General features: G+C 37.7%; 2 protein-coding genes and 1 pseudogene across 2 annotated transcripts in view; 1 reads left to right on the forward strand and 2 right to left on the reverse strand.

Annotated features, from left to right (window-relative positions):
• The window catches only part of ALG5 (ALG5, dolichyl-phosphate beta-glucosyltransferase), a 60236-nt gene that overhangs the window by 20761 nt on the left and 12349 nt on the right, over positions 1-27126 (reverse strand). The window lies entirely within an intron of this gene.
• LOC113963792 lies at positions 415-7495 on the forward strand (annotated as a pseudogene).
• The window catches only part of LOC113963587 (transcription factor SPT20 homolog), a 30811-nt gene continuing 11268 nt past the window's right edge, over positions 7584-27126 (reverse strand). The window contains exons 13-24 of the mRNA XM_027674860.1: positions 26408-26479; positions 25289-25446; positions 23231-23263; positions 21800-21917; positions 19478-19583; positions 18758-18913; positions 16705-17017; positions 15560-15714; positions 13310-13365; positions 11846-11986; positions 9328-9433; positions 7584-7692 (exon numbers count right to left, since the gene is read on the reverse strand). Of these exons, the coding sequence (XP_027530661.1) occupies positions 7595-7692; positions 9328-9433; positions 11846-11986; positions 13310-13365; positions 15560-15714; positions 16705-17017; positions 18758-18913; positions 19478-19583; positions 21800-21917; positions 23231-23263; positions 25289-25446; positions 26408-26479 (1512 nt within the window). The 3' untranslated portion in view covers positions 7584-7594. The remainder of the gene's footprint in view (positions 7693-9327; positions 9434-11845; positions 11987-13309; positions 13366-15559; positions 15715-16704; positions 17018-18757; positions 18914-19477; positions 19584-21799; positions 21918-23230; positions 23264-25288; positions 25447-26407; positions 26480-27126) is intronic.

A 27126-nucleotide genomic window follows, 5' to 3' on the forward strand; every position in this document is an offset into this window, starting at 1 on the left:
ACCCGGTCGCGCGGCGGCAGCGAGGCGGAAGCGGCCGCATCGCCGGGAGCCGCCGGCGCCCCCTAGCGGCCGGGCTCCGCCACCGCCACCACCCCGACCGCCGCCGCCAGCGCCGGTCCGCCCGCAGAGCCCGCCGGGCGGGCCCACCGCCAGGGGGCGCCACATCCGGGGCGGTGGCGGTGCCGCCACGGCGGCTGCCTTCAAGTAAGTGCCGGGCCTGGCGGCTGCGGTCCCGCCCGCCCCGCTCCGGGGGTCCCGCTCGATTGCGGCAGCTCGATTTGGAATAATTATAATGGGGGAGGTATTATTAATATCAGGTTATAATAGTGACCTTAATGACTTCCTAATCGGTTTTCTTGGTCCTTGCTTTGAAACAAGGAAGAGAAAGGATTTTTATTTACTGTTTCAGCAAGCATGAAAGAGAATGCATGGTACAGTAATGTACTTTAACATTGTTTTCAGTCCTGATCCTGGGCTGATGTGCACAGTGTGATTACTCGGGTCTGCTCCTGTCCGGGTATGTGCAGCACAATTTAGGTGGTTGTGGAGTCTTGTCTCTGTCTAAGGTCAGCAGTATCTGTCACAGATGCTGAAGGCAGCATCAAGGCATACGCTGACCAGTACAAAATTGATGCCCAAGCATCTCGGGAGGGACACTGAGTCCTGGCTTCTGCTGTGTCCTGAGCTTGGTGGGCAACTGCCTCGAGCAGAGGCAAAATGAGCCAGCAATGTGCCCTTGCTGCAAAGAAGCCAATGTTATCCTGGGCTGCATTAGGCACAGCAGGTCAAGGGAGGTGATCCTGCTCTCTGCTCAGCATTAGTGAGGCCACACCTGGAGTATTGTGTCCAATGCCAGGCAGTGTATAGAAATACCTGAAGGGAGGGTGTGGGAAAGAAAAAGCCAGGTTCTATTCATTAACACCCAGTGACAGAACATGAGTCAGTGGGCACAAGCTCAAACGCAGGAGGTTCCCTCTGAACATGATGAAACACTTTTTTACTGTGAGAGTGATGGAGCACTGGCACAGGTTGGCCAGAGAAGTTATGAAGTTTCCTTCCTTAGAGATAATCAAAAGCCATCTGGGTACAGTTCTGGGCAACCAGCTCTAGGTAGTCCTCCTTGAGTAGGGGTGTTGAACCAGAAGAGCTCCAGCTGTCCCAGCCTCAGCCATTCTGTGTGATTACCTGTTTAATATAGAGATTCCATCCCACTCTGGATTTGAGACATTGCTTAGCCTCTGTTTAGTATAAAATGATGGAAAGTTAACACTTTGTGAAGGTAGATGTTAATTAATGCTCTTTGAATGAAAAATAGATTTTATTGAACAGTACTTTTTCTCTGCAGGTTCAATTAAAACTGCAGATGGTCCTGCCCTGGTGAAGTTAGGAAATACCACAGTGATTTGTGGAGTGAAAGCGGTATGGTTGGTTTTTATTTTAATTTATCTGTTTGCTGAATTTGTGCATTGGTGTTTAGAATGTATCGCCCACAGAGTTACATTAATGTGCCAGTCAGACACCATTACAGTCTTTCACCTGAGTTACTTTCAGACGTGAAAGTTAATATAGAATTTAATTACCTAATCCTACCTGTATAGTCTGAGAACGTGTATTTTTGTGGTGCCCATCATGTATGGGGAAAGATGTATACAAATATAAACTCCTTGTTATTTCTAGATAAAAGCTGTATAATTGAAAAGTTACTGAATATTGATCAATAAGTGCACTGGGGATTAGTTGGCTGGACTATTAAGTGCTTTGTAGCCTCAACTTCACTGCTGGCCTGCCATGAACTATGGGCCAAATCACTGCATGCCCCTGTACTGAGTTTTCCCATAGGAAATTTACAGACAAGGACTGATTAAAAATGGCTTTTGTAAATCTCATTGTAATGATAACTGGCAAGAAAATTACTATTTGTATATAGAATAGCTGGAAAATCTTGTCTTTTTTGTTTCTACCAGAACTTGCTCCACCTGCAGCAGATTCTAATAAGAGGTATATTGGTAAGTGTTTCAGTGTGGATCTTGCTCAGGTCTTGAATTGCTTCAACTAAGAGGCTGTAATGACAGATTGTGCTGTGAAGATTTCTTAAAAGAATGGATTTGGTAAAATTATATTTTCAAATTGACATCTAGGCAGTGGTACTTCAGAACTTTTAGAATTCCCTCTGCTCTGCTTGTGAGTTTTCCACGTAAAACTACTTTTTTATTGCTGATTCCAGGCCAGGTTGGAAACAAACCTGCAGCAGGGGCAAGTGTATATTAAGAGGGGGAAGGTAGTTAAGATTGTGGCATGGAAAGTTGTTCAAAGGCATGTTAACTTCTGTGAAGTACCAGTAGGCAAAAAATGTAACCCTTAAAAACACCGAAATAAACCCTGTTTATTTCTCAGAAAACTGTAAAAGTCACGGGGGTACCTCCCTGCTCCTTTTTGGAGTTTCTTTGGAAATAAAATAGTTCTGTGGAATTGAGAGGTTAGACCAAATCCTTTCTTTGCAAGGCATCTCCAAAGTATGTTGTTTTCAGTGAGCTTGGGTTTTTTTCACAAATGTTTATGCATGTTTTTGCTTCAAGTCTAAAGCCTCAGTTTTTATAGGCTGATTAAAAACAGGTAGCATACCAGTCAAGTCAGGCAGTGGGATGAAAATACTGCTGTTTCTTGATCTACTGAAGAGTGCCTAACACTTAAAGAAGAGTTTGTATGGGGTCATGATAGTCACAGCAGGATTATAAATAGAAAATGGTAGTTAGGACTCTATGTTTTTCCATGAAATATATAGTCTCTAAATACAGAGTACTACAAGTTCTTTAATACCAACTTATGTGTAACTTTAGTTTTGAAGGGAGTAGGGAGGCTTGATTGAAAAATTTTTGGTCTTGCCTTGAAGTACATAAAATGGTATTAAGAGCGACTGTTGTCTTATATCCATTTTTGATATCCCACTGCCTGCTTTTTTGATACCTAGTACCAAATGTAGAACTGCCATCCCTCTGTTCAGAGAGGTTTTGCTCTGGACCACCTGGTGAAGAGGCTCAAGCAGCAAGCCAGTTCATTGCAGATGTGATTGAAAAGTAAAAACCATCTTGGTGTATTTAAAACACAGACAACTCTGCAAGAGTTTTCTGTTTCCTGTCTTATTCCCTCATTTTAGTTCACAGATGATAGTGATCTGTGTATTCCAAATGGCAAGGTAAGTTGTATATCAAAATGAAGAGGGGGACATTAACAACATCTCAGTAGTGAGCTGTTAAAGAAAGTATTTGGGGTTATAGGTTGTTTTCTTGTTGTTTTGCTGCTCAGTCTTCATAGCTTGGTTTACATCTGAAGTGTAAAAATTGCATGATAGAAATAAGTATCTGTATTCAGTGTGGCCAGACCAGAATTTTCTTTCATATTGGACCATTTGCTTAGCTGCTGTGATATCTCACATGTGCAAACCTTTTTTGATAGCTTGTTTGGGTGTTATACTGTAATATCATATGTTTGGACTATGATGGAAACCTTTTGGATGCCAGTGTCTTTGCTTTGTTAGCAGCATTAAAAAATGGTAAGTCTTCCATAGAGCAGGAGACATGTTCTGATTAGTGTTGCTTGGAGAAATGCATTAGTTTTGAATCATGATTAATAGGTAACAGGTTCACAGTTCATTAGGACTGTTTGTTTCCTGTCATTTGAATGCTTAATTACTAAAGCACAAAGTGGAAATGATGGTATGGGTGCCATAGGTGTGTAACACCTGGAGAGACTATATTCCTGGGTTTTATGTATCCAGTAGGCTTTTTGGGGTGGGGAAAAAATACTTTTTGTTAAATATGACTCCAGACCATTTTAATTGCATGGCATTTTGGAAATAGAAAATGCTTCTGTGTAAGGAGAAATGCTTCTGTTACCTTGAGGAGAAAAATCAAATAAGTCCTTGAACAGGTAGTCCTAAGCTAAATACTTTGCTTGAAATCAAGATTTCTTTTTGTACAGAGTACCATTAATGTAGCCAAAACTCTATTCCGATTGATTGTCGGTGGGTTAAAAGAACAGCTTAAGTATTTCAGTAGACTTGGACATCCTTAGGCCTGCTAAACCCAGCAATGTTTAATGTTAGACCACTGTAATTTTTTCATCAGTACAATTGCCATCGGTTATTATAAATGAAGAAACTGGCTTATCAGAAGTGAATTTAAAACAGAAGACTGATTATCAGAAAGCATCCAGTTGCCACATCATTTGCTGTATTTGATGAATAAATGCGTAACTGTTTTGTACTTATGGAAACAACTGTGTCTGTAAAAGTTTGAGTGAAAGACAGAGGATGCTACCAGTGATGCTTCTGCACTTCTAGTGATGAGTGTGCAGCCTTAGGCAGTGCTGTTTAACTCATCTTAAATCCAGGCCTCTCTTGTTGAACTGACCTGTAGTTCTGTGATGTGAATGAGTATGCAGAACAAAACACAGTCTATGTAGCTTCTTCCTGTGACTTAAAGCAGAACTGGTTCCCAAAGTAAAAGATATGCTTAAAAGTACAGGAGTAGGTATTGTTTTAGGTTTTTGAAGTATCCGTGAGGTGAAACAATGCTACCAATGCAATTAATGTTTTAGAAGCTTATGTAAATAACTGATATAAAAGATGGTAGTTTTTGAACAGCTTGTACTAAGGACATAGTCAACAGAGGAAGTAAGAAGTAACAGTCCAGTTAGAACAATATAACCTCTGGATAACTGAAAACATAATTACCCAAGATGAAGGATGACCAGCACTCTAAACTCATTGTTCATATAGGAAAAGAATCAAAGTGTGAGATTTCAAAATAATCACGTCTGACAATTTATTCCTCACCTGAAATTGTTTACTGGCTCTTCATTAGTCCAAGTATGTTAAGGATATTTTCTGCTGCTGTTTATAAGAAATGCAGTCATTTCTGGTGGCATCCATTTGAAAGTAGAAAATGACAAACAAGACAATGCTCACTGTACCATTTAAGATTTAGGTCTATTTAGAGACATCAGTGGTTTATGGCACATTAATCTGTACTCACAGAAGTGATTAGTAGGGCCTTTCACTGAAATAAGAGGTAGAGTGGGGAAAGAATAAACCCAAATGTTGACTAAGTGATTACCAAAATTAATCAGAACAGGATTTTATCAGTACTTTAGAGTGCCTGTGTTAATTGCTTTAATACCACTTCTGGTGGCTCTGAAGTTTTATGTAGACTGAAAGTGAGAGAGTTTGGGTAACATAGCAGACACACAAATCACACTTACTTACACATGGACAAAAAAATGGCCTTTGTAAGAAAGCTCTCCATGCATGTCTCTTGGGCTCTTTTCTTCACTGAAATCAACTGTTGTACCAACAAGATACCCACGTCCCCCTTTAGCTCCTAAAACTAAATATCGAGGGGTGTGTGTCTGTGTTGTGTGGTTGTTTGGTTTGTTTTAATTCTGGTTTATTAGTTTTTCTACAGCTGTTGACACAGCCCTCTAAGTAAAATGCTTTACATACTCTGGCATTCAGAGGCATTCTTCTTCTGCGTAAAAGACCTCCTTGAATAAATAAAACCTGTAGGTTGCTGGAGTGTGGCCATGGGTGAAGAGCACTGGTGCAGAATGTAGTGCAGCTCCACAGCTGGCTCCTGGGTGTTGACTTGTACATAAAAAATAAATGATACATTGACTTCTTCATGTGTTCCTGTATCACACAAAGAGCTGATGTGTCACAGTGCATGGGGTTAGACTTTTAAAAGCAGCATTTCTGAACAGGTAGCTAAGGACTTATGTTTTTGTTACTATTGCTATTAAATGGCAATCCGAAATATTGGCGAGGTTTTAAAGTTCAGCTTTAAGTTCTAGTTTTTCTTGTTGAGCAAAGTTGGCTTATAGTTTAGATCCTATAGGTTTCCCATTGATTTTGCTCTATTTTTAACTTAAATGGTTAAAAAATAACAGTATTTAATCTCTCAAAGATATGCATTGTGATGTATGACAGTTTATATTGGATGTCAAACACCCCATAAATCCATTTTTTTAACTATTCCCAGGCTGAGTGATATTAGAGTTCTCTGACAAGAAACTGAGAACTACTTTGGTGAACTTACTATTGGAAATGAGTTTTGCATTAAGGTGTCTGGTAGAGATTAGTGCAGCCTATGTCCTGTGCCAGTTTTTGTGTAACTGCAAAATAAGTGACTGCATCCTTCAAATGGCAGTTTAGTGGCATTTTCCTGCAATACATGGATGTCACAATTCTAGGAAACTTCAGGCATAAAGCTGCATTTTCAATAGACATATACACTTGATTATGTGGAATCTCCCGTATTTTTTTGACTTTTTAATTTTTTTAAAATTGGTGCACTTTGGTAAGAAAACAGGTAAGCCTGGGCACTAAATCCATCTACAAGTATTTTGTAAGACTACAGTAAAAATTAATGTTATGTGTGTTTTGCAATAATGGTAATGGAGCAATACGTACAAACATGTCTGCATGCCTTTTTCTTTCACAAGCACATAATTCGTTGTTGATCCAACTGCTGAAGAAGATGATTTAGCAACTGGAACAGTAACCATTATCTGATGAAGAAGGCAGGCTCTGTTCTGTCTGTAAACCAGGTACTTCCAAATTTATTACAAAGAAACCTATGGAGATGATAATGTTTAGGTCAAGAAAAGACTATGTACCTGCTTTGTTTTGTAAGATTTGGGTGCTTTATAGTAACAGAGCATCTGCTCAAATACTCATTAAATTACTTGCTCTTGAAATTAGTTTTTAAGATGGTGGCATGAATGAAATTCAGAAAGAAGTCACAGCTTGACCTATATACAGCAGAGGACAGATTTTGAGCATGTTTCCTGTTACAGCTCTAGTTTGTTTCCATTATCTTTGCCTGAGGCTGGAGCTGGGAAAGCTGCATGCTCCCCAGGTGAAAGGCGTTGGTCATAAAAATTACTGTATTAATACTCTTATTTGGAAATCACATTTAGAGATACATAACTGAAGTATAAGTAGAAAATCAAACTATTTCCTTTAATTTTTAGGTGGAAGTCCTCTTACAGAAGCCAAGCTTCAGGACTATATCACCAGACCAATTACAAGACACAAAGAAGTAAAGAAGCTGATTGACAAAGTAATAAAAAGTATAGCACCCAAGTGAACAAAAGGAGAGATCTTTTCAAAAATGGATTTGTAAAAATTGTATTTGTACAGTGTTCACCAACCTTTTATACTAAATAAACAATTACCAATACTACCTTTACAAAGTTCATTTTTTTCTAAAATGTTTTTCACCCTTATTCTATGTACAATGCTGTTGAGTGGTAAAAAATACAAGATAAAACATTCTGTTAAAAAATTAAGTGACTTTAGAAAACCAGATCCTAGCTGCTGTATAGATTAAATTTCTACGTTCTGTAGGGTTGGCTTCCAAAATCAGTTCATTTTTTTTAGTGTAATGTCAAAAGTTAATTTTCCCACCAGTAATAAAAAGCACTATTTTAACTTTAAGCTTTCTCGTTATTAATCTGAAAAAAATTCCCTTTGAATCAATTTTTTGGGGGGAGGCAAGTATCATGGTTTTGGAGAGGTTGTGTGCCTCTTTTCCTTTTACTTTTTGAGTGGCTGCCTGAATGCTGTTGATGATGTAGGTGAGCTGCTTGTGCTGCTGCCGTTGCCATAGCCATTTGATGCTGCAAGAATCGCAACTGCTGCCATAAAGGAGAAGGGGGAGAAAAAGCTTGTTAGTGTTGACTATAAAGCTTTCACGTCAGGAAGAATGAGAGGAAGGTGCGGGGGGAGAGGGAAAGGTAGAAAAATAAGGAAGCACCAGGTTGACGAAAGGAACACACCATGTACTGGGGCAATGGGTACAGTCAAGTAGCACCAGTGGCACAGAAGCCTGCTGAGGGCACAGCTAACATTTTGTATGTGTATGTGCCCAGCTTTGTTTCTTTGCCCTTTCCCTCCATTGAAGTAACTGCAGTAACTCAGCAACTTCTGTGAATGTTTGGGTTACATAGTACATTTTTAACATAATACCTTCTCAGTGTATGCATTGTATGTAATTTCTGTATATATTACAAAGAGGAGACTGTGTGCTGAAAAAATATTAAAATATTTTCATAAAGCATCTGGATGACAGAATGGTAAACGGAATGCTTTGCAGAGTTGTTGCTTCCATGTACTGACTGTAGCAGTGCTATATTTGAACTTGCAGGTGCTTACATTCATGCCATTTTAAAATGGCAGAGCTGATTTAGATATGTGCCACAAGCAACTCTTGAATGTTTGCAAATCAGGAAGGTGGACGGCTTAAAGGAACAAAAATAAATTCAGTGCTCCAAGCTGAGAGAACCAGAGATTATAAATCTTCCATGATAGTTTGCCAAATTCATGTTTGTTTGTTTGTTTGTAAGCTATGAGACCATAGTGACATCAGTTAAAGAAGTCAAAAGGGCAAGATTTTTGATTTTGGAACTGAGAATTGTATTTTTAGTTTGTTGTTTTGTAGGGGTTTTTTTGTTTTTGTTTTTTTTTTTTTTTGGTTTGGTTTGGTTTTTTTGTGTGTGTTTTTTTGTTTGGTTTGTTTTTTTGTTTGTTTGTTTGTTTGTTTGTTTTTGTTTGTTTGTTGGTTTGGGTTTTTTGTTTGTTTAGGTTTTGGTTTTTTGGTGGGGTTTTTTTTGGGTTTTGTTTTGGTTTTGGTTTTTTGTTTTTTTTTAAACACAGAGTGAAGTTGCTGGATTAGTTGTAGCTGTTGATGCTGCAAGGCTTGTTGTTGCTGTTGTAGGGCAGAAGAGAGCTGGAGTCTCTGCTGAGGAAGGCTTTGCCCAGGTCTGTTCATGGCAGAGCCAAGCTTAGACAACACTGAGGAAGGAGAACGGGAAAGCAGGCAGGTCAAAGAGGTCAGGTTGAGTTTGTCAGAGTTGGGGAAAGAAGACATAGGAAACAGTGCAGAATAAGGTATACATGACATACATACTCAGAACATAATTAGATAATGAAGTGCTTGTGGAGACACAAAGAGGTTTCTCACAGTGGATGTTAAGCACAGAGTTAAAGCAATATTCCTCAATGAAGTCTGGCATGGAAGTTCCCTGCATTTTCTTTTTGTATTAAATGTAGCTTATTTTCATGTGATAAAATTAATTGACTGCACTTAACTGCCAAACAAAACAGAAGTGCATGCGTTAAAAGTCCAGTATTTCTCATGTAATTCACATGCTGATAATCAGTAAATTGTTCTGATCTAACATATGACTTCTTTAAGACCAAACTTCATTTCAGTGTGAATTTATCACTATACACACTTAACTACAAAAGGAGGCTCAGCAAGCACATACCTGTGGCTTGAGGTTGCATAAAATTCCCTACTCCAGTCAGGTTAATTACAGCAGCTTGTTGGGCAGATAATGCCTGATCTTGATTGGATGGACCTTGGTCAGACCCCTAGCAAAAATGAAAAGCTTGATCCTTATTACCAAACTTTGGTATTAATGAATAAGCAAATAAAGCCAGTGTGAAGGCAAACTTTTGAAGTGCCATTTAAAAACATTTAATGCTATGTCGTCCAGTGTGTGTGTGTAGATACAGGCTATAATGCAGTCACTACAAGTAGAACAGATGATGAATGCCCCAAAACAACTTTGTTTTGGCAGAAATGGTACTGCACCTGTTACACCACAGAAGTCGCATGTAGTTGTCAACTTCCCTGCAGTGTAGCAGAGACGACACTTTATGGCTGTGATCTTATGACTATTTCCTGTCCCACTCCCAGCCCCAGAGTCTTCAGGTGACCCTGAAACCATTCATGTGCAAAGGTCCTAATCAATCAAAGTGTGCAAAGCCCAACATTTTACCTTCCCATGTTCATATTGTGCCACACACTCCTTAATTTCATAAAAAATACAAACTCCGCTTTTAAAATTATATTTTCAGAACAGAGTAGTTCTCAAGTAATCACTCAAATGAAGTAAGTGGAGTCTGACAGTATCTCCTGAAGTCAAAGGGTGCTGAATTGTGACCTCTTCTAGAACTTAAATTAATAATAATAATGGCCCATCTTCGCGAACGAAGATTTGGGGAAAGGTCTTTTACCTTTCCAGCCTGCGCAATGGATTTTTTAGGTGAGACACAGCCTGCGCTGAACTGAGCCCACCCTTTAATCCTAAGGTTCATCTGCCAGGGCCAAGCAAGCTTGGACAATGGCAGTGAGGTCCTCAGGACGTAGGTTTGTTTAGAGTGTCCTTCTCATAGATGGATGGCCACACAGGGCTAACGACCTCCATCAGGCCAGGAGACCGGGGATTCGAACCCGTGGTCGCAGCAGTGAAAGTCCTGCGCGCTAACCACTAGGCCACCAGGGGTCTCAGAACTTAAATTATGCATCAATTTATAACATAGGGAAATTATATTCACAATCCAAGCAAACTGCATGGCTTATCAGTCAGATAAAGAGCTGGTGCATTCCAGGAGCTGTGATGCTTCTTTAGCATAACCATATGATATAATGCCACTAAGATCTAAATAAAACAGACCAAAAGATTGCACATTAAGAAGACACCATCACCTCAATGATGACTAAGACTTACAAAGTCACAGAACCACCCTGTAGGGAAAACCCTAAGAATGAGATGAGAATGCATATATTCTGTTGGCAGCCAAGAAAATTGTCTTTTTAGGCTTTAGTTTCTTTCCACTAAGCACCATGAGAACATACATTCTTGTCCTTATGAAAGGTAAGGGATCTAATGTTCATAATAGCTCATTTTAGGTAACGACCCCCTAGTCTTCCCTCTACAATGCACAGTAAGAGAGAAGTTCCTTAGGGCAATTTAGCCAATGCAGAGATTGATTTCCTCCAGAAGAACTTTCTGCCACAAGAAAGACTAAGCTTACATCAGCCTTTTTGTAAATGCCCTTGATGTTCAATGTCTAGACTATAAAACCCAACAGTATGAGCTAGCATGATTTTTTTCAGTAATTGAACCAGTAACTGACATTCAGACATCTGGATGCTGTGAACAAATCTGAAAGTTTCCCATTGAACTGTCCCACATTCCAGAACAAGGCCTGTGACACAGGAGACTATACACCATAAAACATTTGAGACAGGCATCTTGTTTATGAAAGGTCTACAGTAGCACAAGTGAAATTATTATGACAAACTTCAGTATCCAGTAGAGACTACTTGATAAGCAGAAGTCTTGCATGTCTGGGAAGATGAACACAAAAGCAGAGCAGCTAGTTTTCCCAAACTGCTGCATCAGGTTGGTAAAGATTTTTAAGTGCAGGTAACCACTTAAAATTTGTCATTTTGAGAACAGGTCTCAATCAAGACTTTAGACTTTTTCAATGCTTAAAGCCTTCAACACCAATTACAGGCAGCAGTAGAGCAAATGGCTTAAGATTACAGCTTTTAAAGCCAACTGATACTTCCTCTGGTGCAAAGAAAATTCCGTTGAACTACAGGAGTGAGGATTGTAAGCCAGCTCACAGCAGTGTAAGTAGGAAGTTTTAGTTAACTTTGTAATAATTGTGACATCATTTTTTTCTCTATTCATCTGATGTATCTGCTAGTTATGATAAACATTAACACTAAGCTGATTTTACACCATTCATACAGTGGGCTGGCTCTCTTTGTGATAGAGTTAGTGCTCAGCTAGTTGTTTTGTTACAGCTCTTCTACAAATAAAGAACTATAACCCAGTTCCAGCCATAGTAACAGAGCCACTGCAGTCTTTGCTGTTTGAGAATATTTAGAAGGAAGACTTTCCTCCTCCTCTGCTACAGATCTGTTGGGTGAAGGCTCATTTACTTGTGAAGATGGGGAGAAGAGGAGAAACTGTTTCATCCATGCACCCCAGATTGAGGGCTGTTAGCACACACCTGTTCTCCCTGTTGCTGAGGACTACAGGTTTTAGGCTGCTGAGATCGTTGCTGTGGAGAAAACTGTGATAGCTGCTGCTGGAGTGGGTTAAAAATACGTGAAGGACCTGGAAGCTGTTAAAGATTAAAAACAAAAGGCATAATTCAATCAAACTGCTGAGTTTCCCACTACTATAGGATGAACATAACATTGATAATGACGTACTCCCTAGAGGTTTGTTTTTTGTTTTGTTTTTTAATTCCTTTAAAATCAATAAGTTTACAGTTGCTGCTGTTTGTGAAAAAGTCTTATGTTTCCAAAACAAACCTGTGTGAAATTATAGTGAGATATATCTGCAGAAAAATACATTTTAATGATTCTAATCAAAACAGCAGATACTGTACTGATACTGAAAATGTAAATGTTAGCCTTGAAAAGCCCTGCATACTATTTCCACTTTCAGAATATTTCACTGGATTTTAATAGATAGTGAGACGGCCTTGATTCCTTTTCCTTACCCCAGCTTTAATTGCACTGATTTCAGCCAAATATTCTTGATGTGTATGAGTGGCAGAGCTAGCTTGAAAGAATGTACTTCAATGTGGAATCACAAAAATACAAGCATTTAGATCTGTAGAAGAGCTCTACTCTGGCATAATTGCTTCCTGTGCCTCACTTTTCCATGTTTCTGGAGTGTGTACAGGAATGGGAGGAGGAAGTGGCAAAACTACAGCTCTCTTTACTGATAATAACTTCTTGAAGCATGGTGCAACACACATGGAACACTGTAGCTGCAATTCTGCACCTGTAAATGGCAGCTGACTTCAAGATCTGGGAACTCCACCCAGTTCCACAAACAGTCCCTGTTCTGCTTTTAAATGCGACTCTGACATAATAAGCAATATTCTGCTCATGTTTGTATTTGTATGTATGCTTAGTGGAAAGAAAGCATTTACAGACCTTCTAAACTCCCTATCTTTCATGAGCTTCTATTTCCCTTACCAGAAGCTCTTTAAACCTATTACTGTACCTACCTGGGCATGCTGAGCTCAGCTTTTAAGCATTCTGTGTGTAACCCCTGAGTGATTCTACTGTACTGTTTTGTACAGTATAATCATAATTTCAGTATAGAGAATGATTTGCAATAAAAGCTTAGGCAAATCCTGAAAATAGAAGATTGTATTTTGGGATTAATCTTTCGAATTCAAATGTCAGTATTTTTACATTGTTACTGAAAATTATCTGTTTTGTTCTGAGCTAGGAATATAATTTCCACCTGGTATCTCTATGGAAGTAGCTTTTTCTCCTATTCTAAGCATTTTAAATAAGCCATTAAAATTTGCAGTAAATGGTCTGACCAACTGGCTCCAAAGATCTGTATGGGGCAGTGCAGTAAACAGGTCTCTATAGAAAGATAAGAAATTATCATTCTTATTGTGTCCAAGAATATCAATTACCTGTAGAAGATTTAAGGGCCGAAGATTTGATGTATTTTTCAAACCAAAGGGGCTGCCTGTTAAAGAGAACATCTTTTCATTAGTAGGGAGTCTTCACTCAGTTATATTTGTGTATTGCAATACACCTTTCCATGGGGACTATTTCTAAACATTTGGAAGTTGGAAAACTGGCAAGTGTAAATTTTATACTTAATACAATGCTGCATTTTCCATAATGTTAAGTTCATAGTTATTCAGACTCACAGTACAAGAGAGCTGTATTGCTACTAAACACTGTACCCTGTAACCTATAACTTGCTAATGCATTTACAAAAAGGTGAAAGGAGAACACCTTAGCAGTTACTCTTCCGTGATTCTTCTTCTGCCTTTAAAAACTTTTACTGTTTGTACAGTAAATCCAAAAAAGTCCATGGTCTTAATGAAGTAACACACTCTCAGTTTATCAGTCTTTAACAGAAAACAATCCCACACAAAATCTGAGCAACTCTCCAGTAACCCAGCAACTATCAAGCAGAACCCCTGGAGGTCTCGCACAGACCCAGCTGAGTTCACTACTCCCATGTGTTGTGTGGGTGACAGCACAGCATGGAAAAATCTGTGACACCAAACCGGTAAAGGCTGGTAGTGCTTGAAAGGACAGAATTAGACTAAAAGCAATCCTAGTGAATTGAACAAATGGTCCAAAATCGAATAGCACTGAATTTAAAAAAGACAAATGAACGAGTACAAAACTGTAACTAGCTTTGTGTCTATACAGCAAAAAAGGATGAGAAGTTACAGTAAGTCACAAACATATCCAAATCATCCATATCTCAAACTACAGAGCACACAAAAGAACATCTTCAGAGAGTTTACATTTATAAAATTCACTGTCACAAGATGCTGTAGGTTCCAGAAATATAAATGGGTTCAGAAACCAATTAGATAAATCCACAGACTAGAAATCTAGCATGGGATATTAAGCACAAAGATTCATGTGGATATTCTTCAGCTTAGAAAGTCTCAAAGCTGTAGATTGCCAGAAGAGGTACAGCTGTAGAGAAGGGATGTTTTACTTCACACTTTTGCCTCATCTTAAACTCTTTCCTCAGTATCCTCTAATGGCAACTGCCAGAGACAGAATATAAACTGGATGGATTTTTGGCCTAAACCAGTAAAGCCATTCTTACATTAATGTAATGCTGTTGCAAAAAATACAGACAAAAAATAGGCAGACCTCTTTTGGGGACATGTTAACAGGAATGTTGTGAAAGAGATGAGATGCATTTATTCTGCTGTGCTCCACAGTAGTAAATCAGCCAAGCTCAGGCTTGTGTCCAGTTTTGGTTATCACATTTTAAGAAGGATGTAAGCAAATTGGACAGTCTAGAAGAGAGTGACAGGATTATGAAAGGTTTGAAAAATATGACCTATCAGAAAGAGAAGACAAATGTGGGACATGACAGCATGTTTGATATTTAGAAGGTAAAGAGAAAGGGTGAACGACCATTTTTCATGTCTGAAAGGTATAGGAGAAAAAAAATAACTTGCAATTAAGGAGATGTACTGTAATTAGAAGGAAACATTTTGCACGGATAATAAACTATCCAAACAGCTACTGAGGAAGACTGGAATCTTCTTTAGTGAAGGTATTTAAAGAGAATTTAGACAAACATTGGTTCTGTACGGTTTAGACAGATTTGGCTGTCTTACCATAAGGGATGGATAACTTGAAGTCTCCTATCATTCTAATTCCATAATCATACATCAGGGTTTTTTTTCTTTATTATACGTTCAGAAAAATAAACTGAGAATTTAAATTGGGCTTTTAAGATTTATACAGTCACACCTGAAGACAAGAAGAAATCACTTAATTGTTGTACTGGAAGAAAGGAATACCAGGGACAGAATAAAATGCCTCACACATTTAAAAAGTGAGGCCTCTTTCCAAGTTCAGTCATGCCCTTTATCTGGCAGTCATCATTATCAAAGTTGCATTTGAATTTGGGGTTTCTCTCAAACTTTCTACTGAGTATACCAAACAATCCAGGTTTTGAGTGTGTATCCCCAGTCTAGCTCACCAAAAATCAACTTCAAACAACCTCCAACATAGTCTATACTTTGAATGCAAAAACACATATGTTATTTCTGAGCTCCAGCCATCAAATACACAATCTATTCACACAATGGCCACTTCTGTCCATTTTTCTGACAAAATGTTCCCACACTGTCCCTATCTGAAGGGTGGCTTTTCAACTGAGTCACACTGACCTGCTTGAGAGGCAGACTGCATTGGAGCGGGCAGCGCACTTGGTACCAGACCTCCTGATGGTAAAATGCCACTCAGATTTATACCTGCAGGGGCTATGGCACCAGTGTTGCACCCCAGCATAGGGTTTGAACCACTCATCAGTGACTGTGCTCCACTGTAGAAGAGGAAAGACAACACATCAATCCCAAGTGGCACAAGTGAATCTGAGTAACTACATTTTTTCCCTCTGTCTCATGGCAAGTAAATCAATTGTTGGTTGTAAATGGGATTATGGATAAAGCATCAATGCAGCATAAAAAAAATGCTAGAGTATAACATATATGTTCCATATTCTCAGCATATACAGTTTTTTTAATTCTATGGTATCAGCTAAGGAAAATAAACCACAAGCAGTTCTTTTATTCTAGAAATACTAAAAGATCAACAGTCTTCAAAATCGTTGTACTACCATAAAAGGAACAGGTTTGCATTTTCTTTTTGCCCTATAAAAAATATCCCCAATTTATCAACAGCGATCAACTGCTGAACACCTTCAATGAATAATTCAAGTGTCTGATACTTGCACTGGAGCACAGTATGTGTCTTACACTGACTATCTTAATTACAGAATTTCATTTAGTCTGAAAAGCAGTTCATGTTATACCACACAATCTATTGTTGACAGCATTTATTGTTTTCTTTAAACCATAAAATGAGTTTTAAGGATCAAAGAATGTTTAACCTCAATGTTTTTTTAAATTGATCGAAACAAACCTGTTTCCCTTTTTCGTTTGAATCGGTCTGCATATGGTATTCTACGTCCTCTCTGATTAATATAAGTTTTCAAACTTTAAGAGCAAAACCTCCGAAACCAACTAATTGAGAATAAGCCTTAAGAGATTGACCTGTATGACTCCCAAAAGATTAAAGTAATAAAGGTCTTTCTTAATAGACCTTTTCAATATTCCAGTAGTAGGTGCCTTCTGTTTGAGAAATACAGTTTGTAGTGGCTCTTCACTTCATAATTACAAAGTGAGTCATCTTATTGTATTGCAGATCCTGAAATATATCTACCCTAATGGATTGTGGACAGTCCTGGACCACTCTCCCTCTCCCACCAACCAACCCATGGCAAATTAAGAAACCATCATAACAAAAGACTTACCACACAGAGCCCACTACATTGATGAAGTTAAGTCCTGTAGGGTTTTCCATGACCTGGGTGGAGGTTGTTCCTGTAGTAATGGATGTTACCATGGTAGAAAGAGGAATGGTCATTACAGGCAGTGTCTGGCTCAGAGACACTTGCCGCTGAGCAAACGGGGTTAACAAAGTGGGCTGAGGGGTGAAGCCTGAATCTTGGGGAGTAGGGGTGGCAGAAGGGGTAATAGGAGTTGAGCTCTGAGCATCAGGAGGGTGTGGGGTCGATGAAGGGTTGTTGGTTGGAGTAGGAGTAGATGGTTTAGGAGTTCCAGACCCTGCTCATTGAGAAAAATAAAAAGTGCTGGTTTGTTATAAAAGGCCAATCTTTTTTGTATAATAAGGTTAATGGAATCTTACTTAGCATTGTCAATTTGTTCTGGTTTTTAGACTGCAAGTGTTAATTTCTACATGGCACAAGTGTTGCAGCACACGCTTATTGTTAAGGATGGAGTATAATTACAAAGAAAGCCCACTCTCCATGCTTCATTCCTTACGGCATACACCGATTTGTATCCTCCTTTAAGGCTTCTATAATTTATTGTACATTAAGTCATAACTCCATTCAGGAATACTTACAACAACTTCTTAGTGACCACTTTAACCTAATTAAAGTTTTTGTTCTAAACTGTTAAACAAATACTACATATGCACTGTCTCCACAATAGCACAGTGTTAAAAATATATAATGGAAAACAACAGAGTCAACAAAGAACATGTACTATTTCAATCATCATGGGGCTGATCTAAATTTCATTAGATAGTTAAACTGCCATTTGCCAAATTTTGATCAACTAAAAAGCAATTATTTAAGAACCAGAGGATAATACTGCATCTTTAAAAGCTACTGGGTAATTCCTTCTGCTTAAATGTAGTACATACAGCTGTATTTGTTGTGGATGCAGTAGCCAAAGTTTATCAATAGAAAAACAAAACAAAACCCCCAAAAAACTTAAACGGGTTTTTTTTGTTTTCCTTTTTTTTTTTTTAGCTTTCATGTCCTGCAGAAAGAAATAAATGCGAATGGTGACCAGAGCCTTAACGTAACAACTGTGTGCAGTAGATTTACACAATTCATAGCACTAACATAAAACCAGAGTCAATATGTTAGAAGAAAATTTTTATAAGTTTTCTTCTTTTTTTCTTTGTGCAAAACAGAAAGGCAGAAAAGTTACACCTTTTGAGCTACCCAGTTTTTAAATTATTTAATGCAAAAAGCATATTATAATACTGTGCAGGATACTGGAATGTGCAGCGCAAATTATTCGTAAGAAAACTGAGAAAGTGCAGCTATGGTTTCCTCTTTGTACAAATCTGTTCATGAAATAGCTCAAGACACACACATATTTAAAAAAAAAATTATGATCTATAGCTATGATTACAATGAACCTGTCAGTGATAATGAAAATACTTAAACTAGGACATCGCTTCTGGTTGAAATTTGCATTTTAACACCTGAGCATATGGTGCTATCATCACCATCATCACCACCACACTTGCCATCAGCAATGATCTGTAAAACAGTGTAGGAGTGTTTTTAAAAAATCATCTTATCGTTTATTGTATCATCACCTTGGGACTGATCAGATTATATACATACATAGATACACAACTGCACCAGCTCCTATAACATTTAATAAACCAGATGCTTAAATTATGGAAAGGCAAACTGATCTAACATACTATTTTTACACTGGCGGACAAAAATCTACACTTTGGAATTTTATCTCATCACATCATCTACCAGCCTTTCATATATGAGGAGATCACGTCAATTGCACAAAAAGTATTAAACGTATACACAGAGGGTGCATACATATATATACAGAACATGAACACAGTTACAATAAACAGAAGTACATACAGTGAACAAGAGACCTATCTACAGCTGCACAACTTATACAATTTAGGATACACTGTACACTTAAGTTTCATCATTCCACAGGTTAAGAAGTGTATCTCAGGAAGCATTTATGCAAAAGCCTAAGATTTAATGGAGAACTTAGGTCGTGACTCACTTTGTGAAGAGCTTGCAGGAGACATGGCAGCTGGAGAGAGCATGCTAACTTGATTAAGATCAATAGACTGTTTCCGAGAAAGACCAGCAGGCTTAGAAGGAGGAGGAGTTGGGGATTTTAGATGGCCACTTGACTGTTGTGAACTAAAAATATTACCTGAAAAAGCATAATTAAAATACATTATTGTTCTGTGAGAACAGATTAACTCAAATATTTGTAAGATTACAATTTTGTAACCAATATAATCAGACATCAAAAAAATTATGCTCTTCTCACAGATAAGATACTGTATTTTTTTAATTAAATCTTTACTAAGGGATATCCTGTAATTTTAGAACAGGCAGAGAGGAGCCCCAAAGAGGAGATACAAGGACTCCCTGAAACAACATCTCAGCCTTGGCCATATTGATCATCATCATTGGTCTACTCTGGCCTCCAATCGGGAAGTCTGGAGACACACTATCTATAACGCAGCTGATGCTTTTGAGAAAGCACGCAGGATCACTCTCAACGAGAAAAGACAACGCAGAAAGAACCATGTCCTGTTGATACCACCTAAGGAGTCTTTCTGCTGTGCCTTTTGCAACCAGACTTGTCTATCTCGCACTGGCCTATTTAGCCACCAGCACGCTTCATTCGCGAAGCCTAGCCATGATGATGATGATCATGACAACAGGCAGAACATGTAAAAAGGAGATGCTGGAGTCAATAAATAATTACCTGAAGAGCTACTTCCTGAACTTGAAGGTAATTTGATAGGAGGAGGTCGGTGTTTTACACCTTTCCCCAGCACTGAAGACTGAACAGAGCCTGATATACTTTCTGGCTGCTGGGAGGAAAGAGAAATTAACACTACCACAGCAATGATGTGAGCTTCCACATAGTTGACAGAAAAGACAATTTGATTAATTTGTACTAAGACGCCCCAAAACTATGCCAAAATTCCCTTCAAACATTTCAGATTTTTATATATTTATTTTAAAAAACATAACCAACTCCCTTTAGATAAAGTGTTTACCATCAAGAAGCAGCATGAAAGTGTTGGTAAAAATTTAAACTGAGCAAAAAAAAAAATTAAAGTAATTGAGGATTTTCACTTTTCTCCATAATTCTGAAATCCTTCTTAGTAATTTTCCCAAATGCAAGCATGATAAATGCACTTGAAGTAAAAGAACACTTTGGTTTTACTTGAAAAGTTACATAATTTCATTCATTCACTCTGTATATATCTGCCATTTCCAACCAAGACAGATTTAAAGAACAGGATCAGAATTCCTGATTCTAGGAGTGGGATTTTAAATACATGCAGTAAAATCCTGAATGCACAGAAATCAAGACACATTTCCCCATTGGCTTCAGTGGCATCAAAACTTCATTCATGTTTTTAGAGGGAAGATGCTCCCTTTTTATTTGTTCTTAAAATCTACTAGTCAGGCTGTCTGAACATAAATTAACTTCAGCTACTTGAGTCTGTAGTTCGCAGTCCCTCACAACAGACCCTAAATCCATAATTCCAATAGCTGACACTGTCAAAAAACTCAAGAATGAAACATATTTACAATTATATATAGTCTATGTATTTTTCCCTATAAATTTTTCCCTATAAAATTTTTACCTATATGTATTTTTCCATAAATGAAAGTAATGTCTAAACAAACATACAGCCCACAAACTGCTGGAACTAGCAAATGAGGTTGTTGATATGGTGAATGGAATATTTCAATTCTGGAGCCTAAATTACATGTGTATGGGTTGAGAAATCAGATCATTCTGCATTGTGCAGAATCACCCTTTTTGGTAAGCTTAGCTTCCACTAATTCTCAGTAATGTGTTTCTAATTGTTTTGAAAATAAAGACTAATGCCCCATTTCAAAGCTGACTAGATCATTGAATGCAGTAACCTGAGTAACTTTGGCCCAGATTTTGGTGGGGGCTTGCACAGGCAGACAAGATGACTTCTGCAAGTACCCTCCCACTCGAAGTTATTATATGATTTTAATGCATATATACACACGTGCAAGTACATGCCTGTATGTGTATACACATAAACATTCATATCCCTTTCTGCAGCTGCTGGCCTTGGAATGCTGCTGGTCCGGCTGACACCAAGAACTACCTCTTTCACAGCAATGTTGTTGGATTTTAAAACTAGGTGTTTAGGGGAGAGATGTCGCTAAGGAAATAGCCTAACAGATACAAATCTCATTTACTACTTGGAGCCTAAATACAGCTAAAGTACTGAATCTGACCAACAAAGCCAGAAGCAGCATGTAAAACACAAGACAATGCCAACAGGCAGGAAAATTTGGGAATGCAAGAATTTATACTGTAAATGTAGAAGTGTTTGTGCATGCAAATATACAAAAATATATAAGTTGTTGGGGGGGGATGGTTTATTATTTTTTGTTTTGTTTTGTTTTTTTTTTTATTTTGTTTTTTTCTTTAAGTTTTCCTCTTCAAATTAAAGAGAAAATCATTTTAATTTCTAAAGGTAAAAAGTATAGGTACTCCATCTGCTTCTGTGTTCACTGACCTGCAAAATAAAACACATAGCTGCATTTTACTATACTGCTCTGTGAAAGGATCATCTGAACAGGGGAAAATGCTAAAACAAAACCTTGGAGATAACTACACTATACGCAGCCAAAAAAACCCCAAAACAACACTTGAACCCCCTAAAAGACAACACTTGAACACTGAAAACAAAAATGCTTTCCTTTAACTTTTCCAATATAATCACATTGAATGATCATGACCACAACACATTTAAAAATTCATTCAGGATGACATTTTTAGGTTATTTTACTTTGAAATGTGGATAGCAAAAATTACCCTGAGATCAGCTCAGTTGGTTAGAGCACATGCTAATAATGCCAAGGTCATGGCATTTGATCCCCATATGGGCCATTCACTTAAGAGTTGATGTTCCTTGTAGGTCCCTTACAACTCAAAATACTCTTTGAAACAAACAAAGAAATCTTTGAAATTCTAATAATTCGATAATCAAGGGAAAATAAAAAATGTGTGGCTCAATAAACTCACTTCCATTTCCTTCCCTGGAGAAAGATGACTAAGATTGACTGATCCACTTGAATTATGAAATATTTTCACAGGACATTTAGATTCACTTTGTACTAACTCCTGATACTGGTTCATGACCCTGAAACAAACAATGAGGACATAAAAAGGTTAACAACTTTTAACTTCTAAAGTAGATACATATATATAAACACATAATTGTATATGTTATGGTCATATATTTTATATATTATGTAAGTATCTCTCTATATACAATAGATATGCGCATATATAAAAACTATATCTCTATGTACTGATTCTGTAATATGCTGTTACTTGACTAATGCAGACCTAAGCAAGGGCCCCGAGATACACGACAGAGGAAAGAGTGCAGTGTACTTTTTTCAGCAATTAGAATTCAGACTAACTTAAAATTACAGTGGAATTAAGAGCAGTAAAATGCCATGTATTCAAAGAGGTGGTCCTGCCCTCCTGTATTCTTGCATCTTGTCCTAGTTCCTGAAACCCAACTGCTTATTCTGATAGAAGGACTTGTGCAACAAAGTGACAAGCAGGATCATGAAACCAATCCCAGTTACAACTAGGCCCTTGTATTATTGTTGTGCCAGTTTTCAGCCAGCCAATCCCCCAGTTCAGCTTACAGAACAAACAGCAAAAGTATCAGCACAAAGGAGGCAGGAGAGAATATAAGCAAAGGGTTTCTTGATCAAAATTACCTATTTAAAAAAAGAACATGATTACTGATTTTGGTCAAATCAAAGACTCATTTCCCTGCCACACATATAAGATAGGGATAAGAGCTATGGCATGTACATCAGCTCGAAGTATCCTATGGAGGCACAAAAACACAACTGGCTTTGACAAGAGCTTGCTTTTTAAAGGTTCTGTGCTCATACGCACAGGTATCTTATGTGATGCACACTGACAAACATTTGAAAAAACACTTATTTTGCTGCCTGTTATCCCTGAATTGCTACTCCTACTCATTCTATGACTAAAATATACTGAAAAACTGTCTTATTACTTCCTTCTTTAGGAAAGCTGAATCAAGTAATGCACAACACACAAAAGTAAGTTGTATAAATCTTAAGTCCTAGATTACACTTCAAATGAAAAGTTCAAATGAACCACTTCCATGACTGGTAATTTACCATACAAAATGTCAGGATGGAATTCCTGCTAAGCGCTCTCAGAGTTCAGGTAGCACAACAAGCTGTAATCATATATTTGACTTCCTCTATTCTTCCTTGCTTCTTAAATACAGAAACTACACACTAGATTCTACTTCTTGTTATGATGATTAATTCCTTTTTTCTCCTCATCTGTTCTGCATCTATTTCCAAAACTATAACATTAGCAGTCAAAATGGTTAAAAGGAATAAAATTCATTATTTGGCACCACACCAAATGGCTGTACATATTATATTAAATTACCTTTCAGCATCAGTCTTCGAACCAATAAGGAACCTAAAATGTAAAATACATTTGCAGTCATGAACTGGACTAAAAGATCATATTTTTATAATCACAAGACTTCAAAGAAATGTCAGTGCTGCCTTTTTTTGAGACCTGCTCAAAATACAAGCGATAATGTATCCATTCAATGGACTGGGTATTATTCAGTACTTGAAATACATACTTGAATTCCTAACTATATATACAATATACACACATGGTCTAATATGGTCTCTTTTAGGAGTAAATTACCTACAAAACAAAAGACAGAATATGGAAGTTTTGGATTTTATATTTTTAAAGAAATGGACATAACTGCTACAGAATTCTTACTGTAAAAAGTACGAAGTTATGTATAAATCAACCACATATCAACATGCTCACACTGAAATATAACTGTCCTGAGGGTATGTCAAAAGCAGCCGTACCCATTAATATTTTAGCAAATATTTAGTTTCCATTATTTGATTTTACTTATGCAAATTCCAATTCCCTGTGATTTTCCAGCCCTCCTAAATAAGTATTCCTCTTTTGCATAAAACTTATGGCTTGCAAACTTATTACTGCAGAGATTTTTTTTAAACATTTTTTTCTCTTTCTCCAGGTCCAAGAATAAAAAAAAAAATTAAAAATATCATTTTATTTTACTGAACAACAGAACTGTTTACTTCACCTTTTATTTTGTATGACAGTTTGCTAATGAGGAATTATCCAAGTTTTGATGAAGTTTAATTGGCAATGTCTTAGCAATGAATTCCACACACCCCCCTAGGCACCTAATACCTCTAAATCATTTAATTCCCAGCCTTATTACACAACTCTAAGCTAGCACTGCTGTTCTAGGAAGATAAATTATAAGTATGTGTGCTGGTTTTGGCTGGGGTAGAGTTAATTTTCTCCATAGTAGCTGATACAGGGCTGTGTTTTGGATTTGGGCTGAAAACAGTGTTAATAATACATGGGTGTTTTAGGTATTCCTGAGCAGTACCTACAAAGTTCTTTTCTGTCTCTCACCAGCAAGAGGGCTTGAGGTGCACATAAAGATAGGAAGTGATACTGCAAGGATAGCTGACCTCAAGTGACCAAAGAAAGGGATATTCCATACCATACTGTGTCATGCACAGCCTATAAAGCCAGTGGAAAAAGGAAGAAAAGTGGGGAGGGGGTAATTAGGGTGATGGCATTTGTCTTTCCAAGTAACCTTTAGGCATGATGGGGCCCTGCTCTCCCTGAAACAGATTAACACCTACCTGCCCATGGGAAGTGGTGAATTAATTCCTTGTTTTGCTTTGCCTGCATGTGTGGGTTTTCCTTTGCCTATTAAATGGTCTTTATCTCAATTCTCACTTTTAACCCTTCCAATTCTTTCCCCCATCCCACTGGAGAGGCAAGGGGAAGAGGGGCAGAGGGAGTGCCTGCATGGTGCTTAGTTGCGAGCTGTGGTTAAACCACAACAGTAAGGAAACAAACCGTAAATAGCTCAAGTCTATGGATAAAATATTCTTAATACTCAAGATGTTTTAAGATTTGGATAAAAAATAAGAGAGGAATTACATACTAGACAATAAAAAAATTTTCATTAGCAGAACTAAAAAGTTTGCTCAGGCTCACTGCGCCTTGCCTTACTGAAATTTATAGGTTCTACGCTGCTGTACAGGTTCCTCCATACAAATAATCTGGTACATACAACAAAAAGAGCCAAGAACAGAAAATCTTTGTAGAAACACAGCCAAAACCAGTATATTCAAACCAATTCAAAATTAAAAAGCTTCTTAGAAGCTTACATCTTCCTTCATTTATTTAGCTTAAATTTCTCTGCCTAAGGGTAAACAGAATATAGTCAAGTCTTAAGTTTTCACAGCATCAGGGAAATTTTAAGAACAATCAAAATTCTGAATAACACTAAAAAAGAGTGCAACAATGTCTCATGGTGTCTCCAGAATTTTCATGGATTGTGTTTGTTGGTGGTTGTTTTTACACTGTTGTGTTTCTTCATCTATCAGATCGCAGCACAGTTTAAAAGAGCATGTAACTTACTGTGATGGAGTTAACAGGTTGTCATTTTCCTCATCACCTTTGAGTGTCTGAATTTTACCATAGTACAAGGGATTGCCAAGAGACTGGAAAATGGTCAGCTTTGTTTTTTGAAGCCGATTACCAACTTCCCATTCAAACACATAATCATCTTTTATTTCCTAAAAAGAGAGAAGAAAATAACCAAGTAAGTCTTGAACAATTGTTAGCAGAACCAGTGAGTAAAACAGACCAGCTCTATATACAGTATGGTAAGAAACATTCCATAAGTAACTCTGTAAGTAAAACTCTACAGAAAGGAGTGCATTATCTGAAATGAAAGTGATTTGAGAGTAAGTTATCTAAAGGGATGAAAGGAAAAAGAGTTTATCATCTCTTAAAAAACACAAAGATATTGCAAAACCTAAACAATTATGTTAGACATGGAAAGGCAGACTGGGTAAACATATAAATAAATATATAAATTATATAAATTATGACAATGCAAAAAATGTTCAGAGTAAAATGTTGGGAGTGAAAAATAAGTTCTGTGGGAAAGTATTACTTTTTTCCAATATGAAACTATGAAGACATCAGGATACATGCTGTTAATAAAGGTAGTATCTTGTCTCTAAAATTATAAAAAAATAATCAATTATCTATGGCTGATTATATTAAATTACTACTTCTTATCAAATAACGTATTTTGTGCCAAAAATCTTAAGGTTCAACTTACATATTGCAGAAAGAGCTTTTTGTAAGAGGCATTTAATACTAATCTCTTTCAAAATTTAACATTTTGATTTTAACTGAAGCTCTTTTCCATCACCCTTTGATTGTCTGAGTAAAGAAAGGAATTTGTTGAGCAGAGTACTGCTCCCTGTAAATTATTATGCTTTCTTTACTGGAAGCTGCTCTTCATTGTATTTCTGGGAAACCTTAGGAAATTACAAGACTGATAACATGCTTGCTGTACTGTAGAAAATCAAAAGTATCTCTGGTAATCTTCCCATGTCTATATAACATGGAAGATTAATTAAATTTGGGCAGAGAAGATTATTCCTACGCTACTTTAATTTTGTTGAAATAAGAGGCATTTTAACTAAAGACAGCGAAGTTTGGCCTAAGGTCTAAACTACTCACATGTGCTGGCCAGACAGCTGGTTGTGAGTCATCAGGCTTGATAGACTTTTCCACTTTGGCATATTTCTCCACCTTACAGAAAACAGAGAGATCAGAAAAGAAAGAATCCCCTATTTTATGCATTCAGAAAAACTAAATTGGAGAATCTTCAGAACTTGACATTTATAGTGTTACATCATATTTGCTATGTTAAACAGCAAAAGAGCGAGGGATGTGATTGTCCCGCTCTGCTCTGGACTGGTGCGGCCTCTCCTTGAATATTGTGTGCAGTTTTGGGCACAATATAACAAGGATATAAAGCTATTAAAGAGTGTCCAAAGAAGGGACAAGAAGATGGTGAAGGGCCTTGAGGGGAAGCCGTATGAGGAGTGGCTGAGGTCACTTGGTCTGTTCAGCCTGGAGGAGACAGGGGAGACCTCATTGCAGTTACAACTTCCTCGTGAGGGGAAGAGGAGGGGCAGGCACTGATCTCTTCTCTGTGGTGATCAGTGGCAGAACCCCAGGGAATGGTCTGAAGTTGTGTCAGGGGAGGTTCAGGTTGGATATTAGGAAAAATTGCTTCAGCCAGAGGGTGGTCAGGTACTGGAACTGGCTCCCCAGGGAAGTGTTCACAGTACTAAGCCTGATGGAGTTCAAGTGTTTGAACAAGACACTTGGTGTGATTTTTGGGGTTGTCATGTGCTGCAGGAGATGATGATTGTTGTAGGTCCCTGCCAACT

This window comes from Neopelma chrysocephalum, unplaced genomic scaffold (assembly GCF_003984885.1).
Source record: "Neopelma chrysocephalum unplaced genomic scaffold, ASM398488v2 Primary Assembly neopelma1_25, whole genome shotgun sequence".
Lineage (NCBI taxonomy): Eukaryota > Metazoa > Chordata > Aves > Passeriformes > Pipridae > Neopelma > Neopelma chrysocephalum.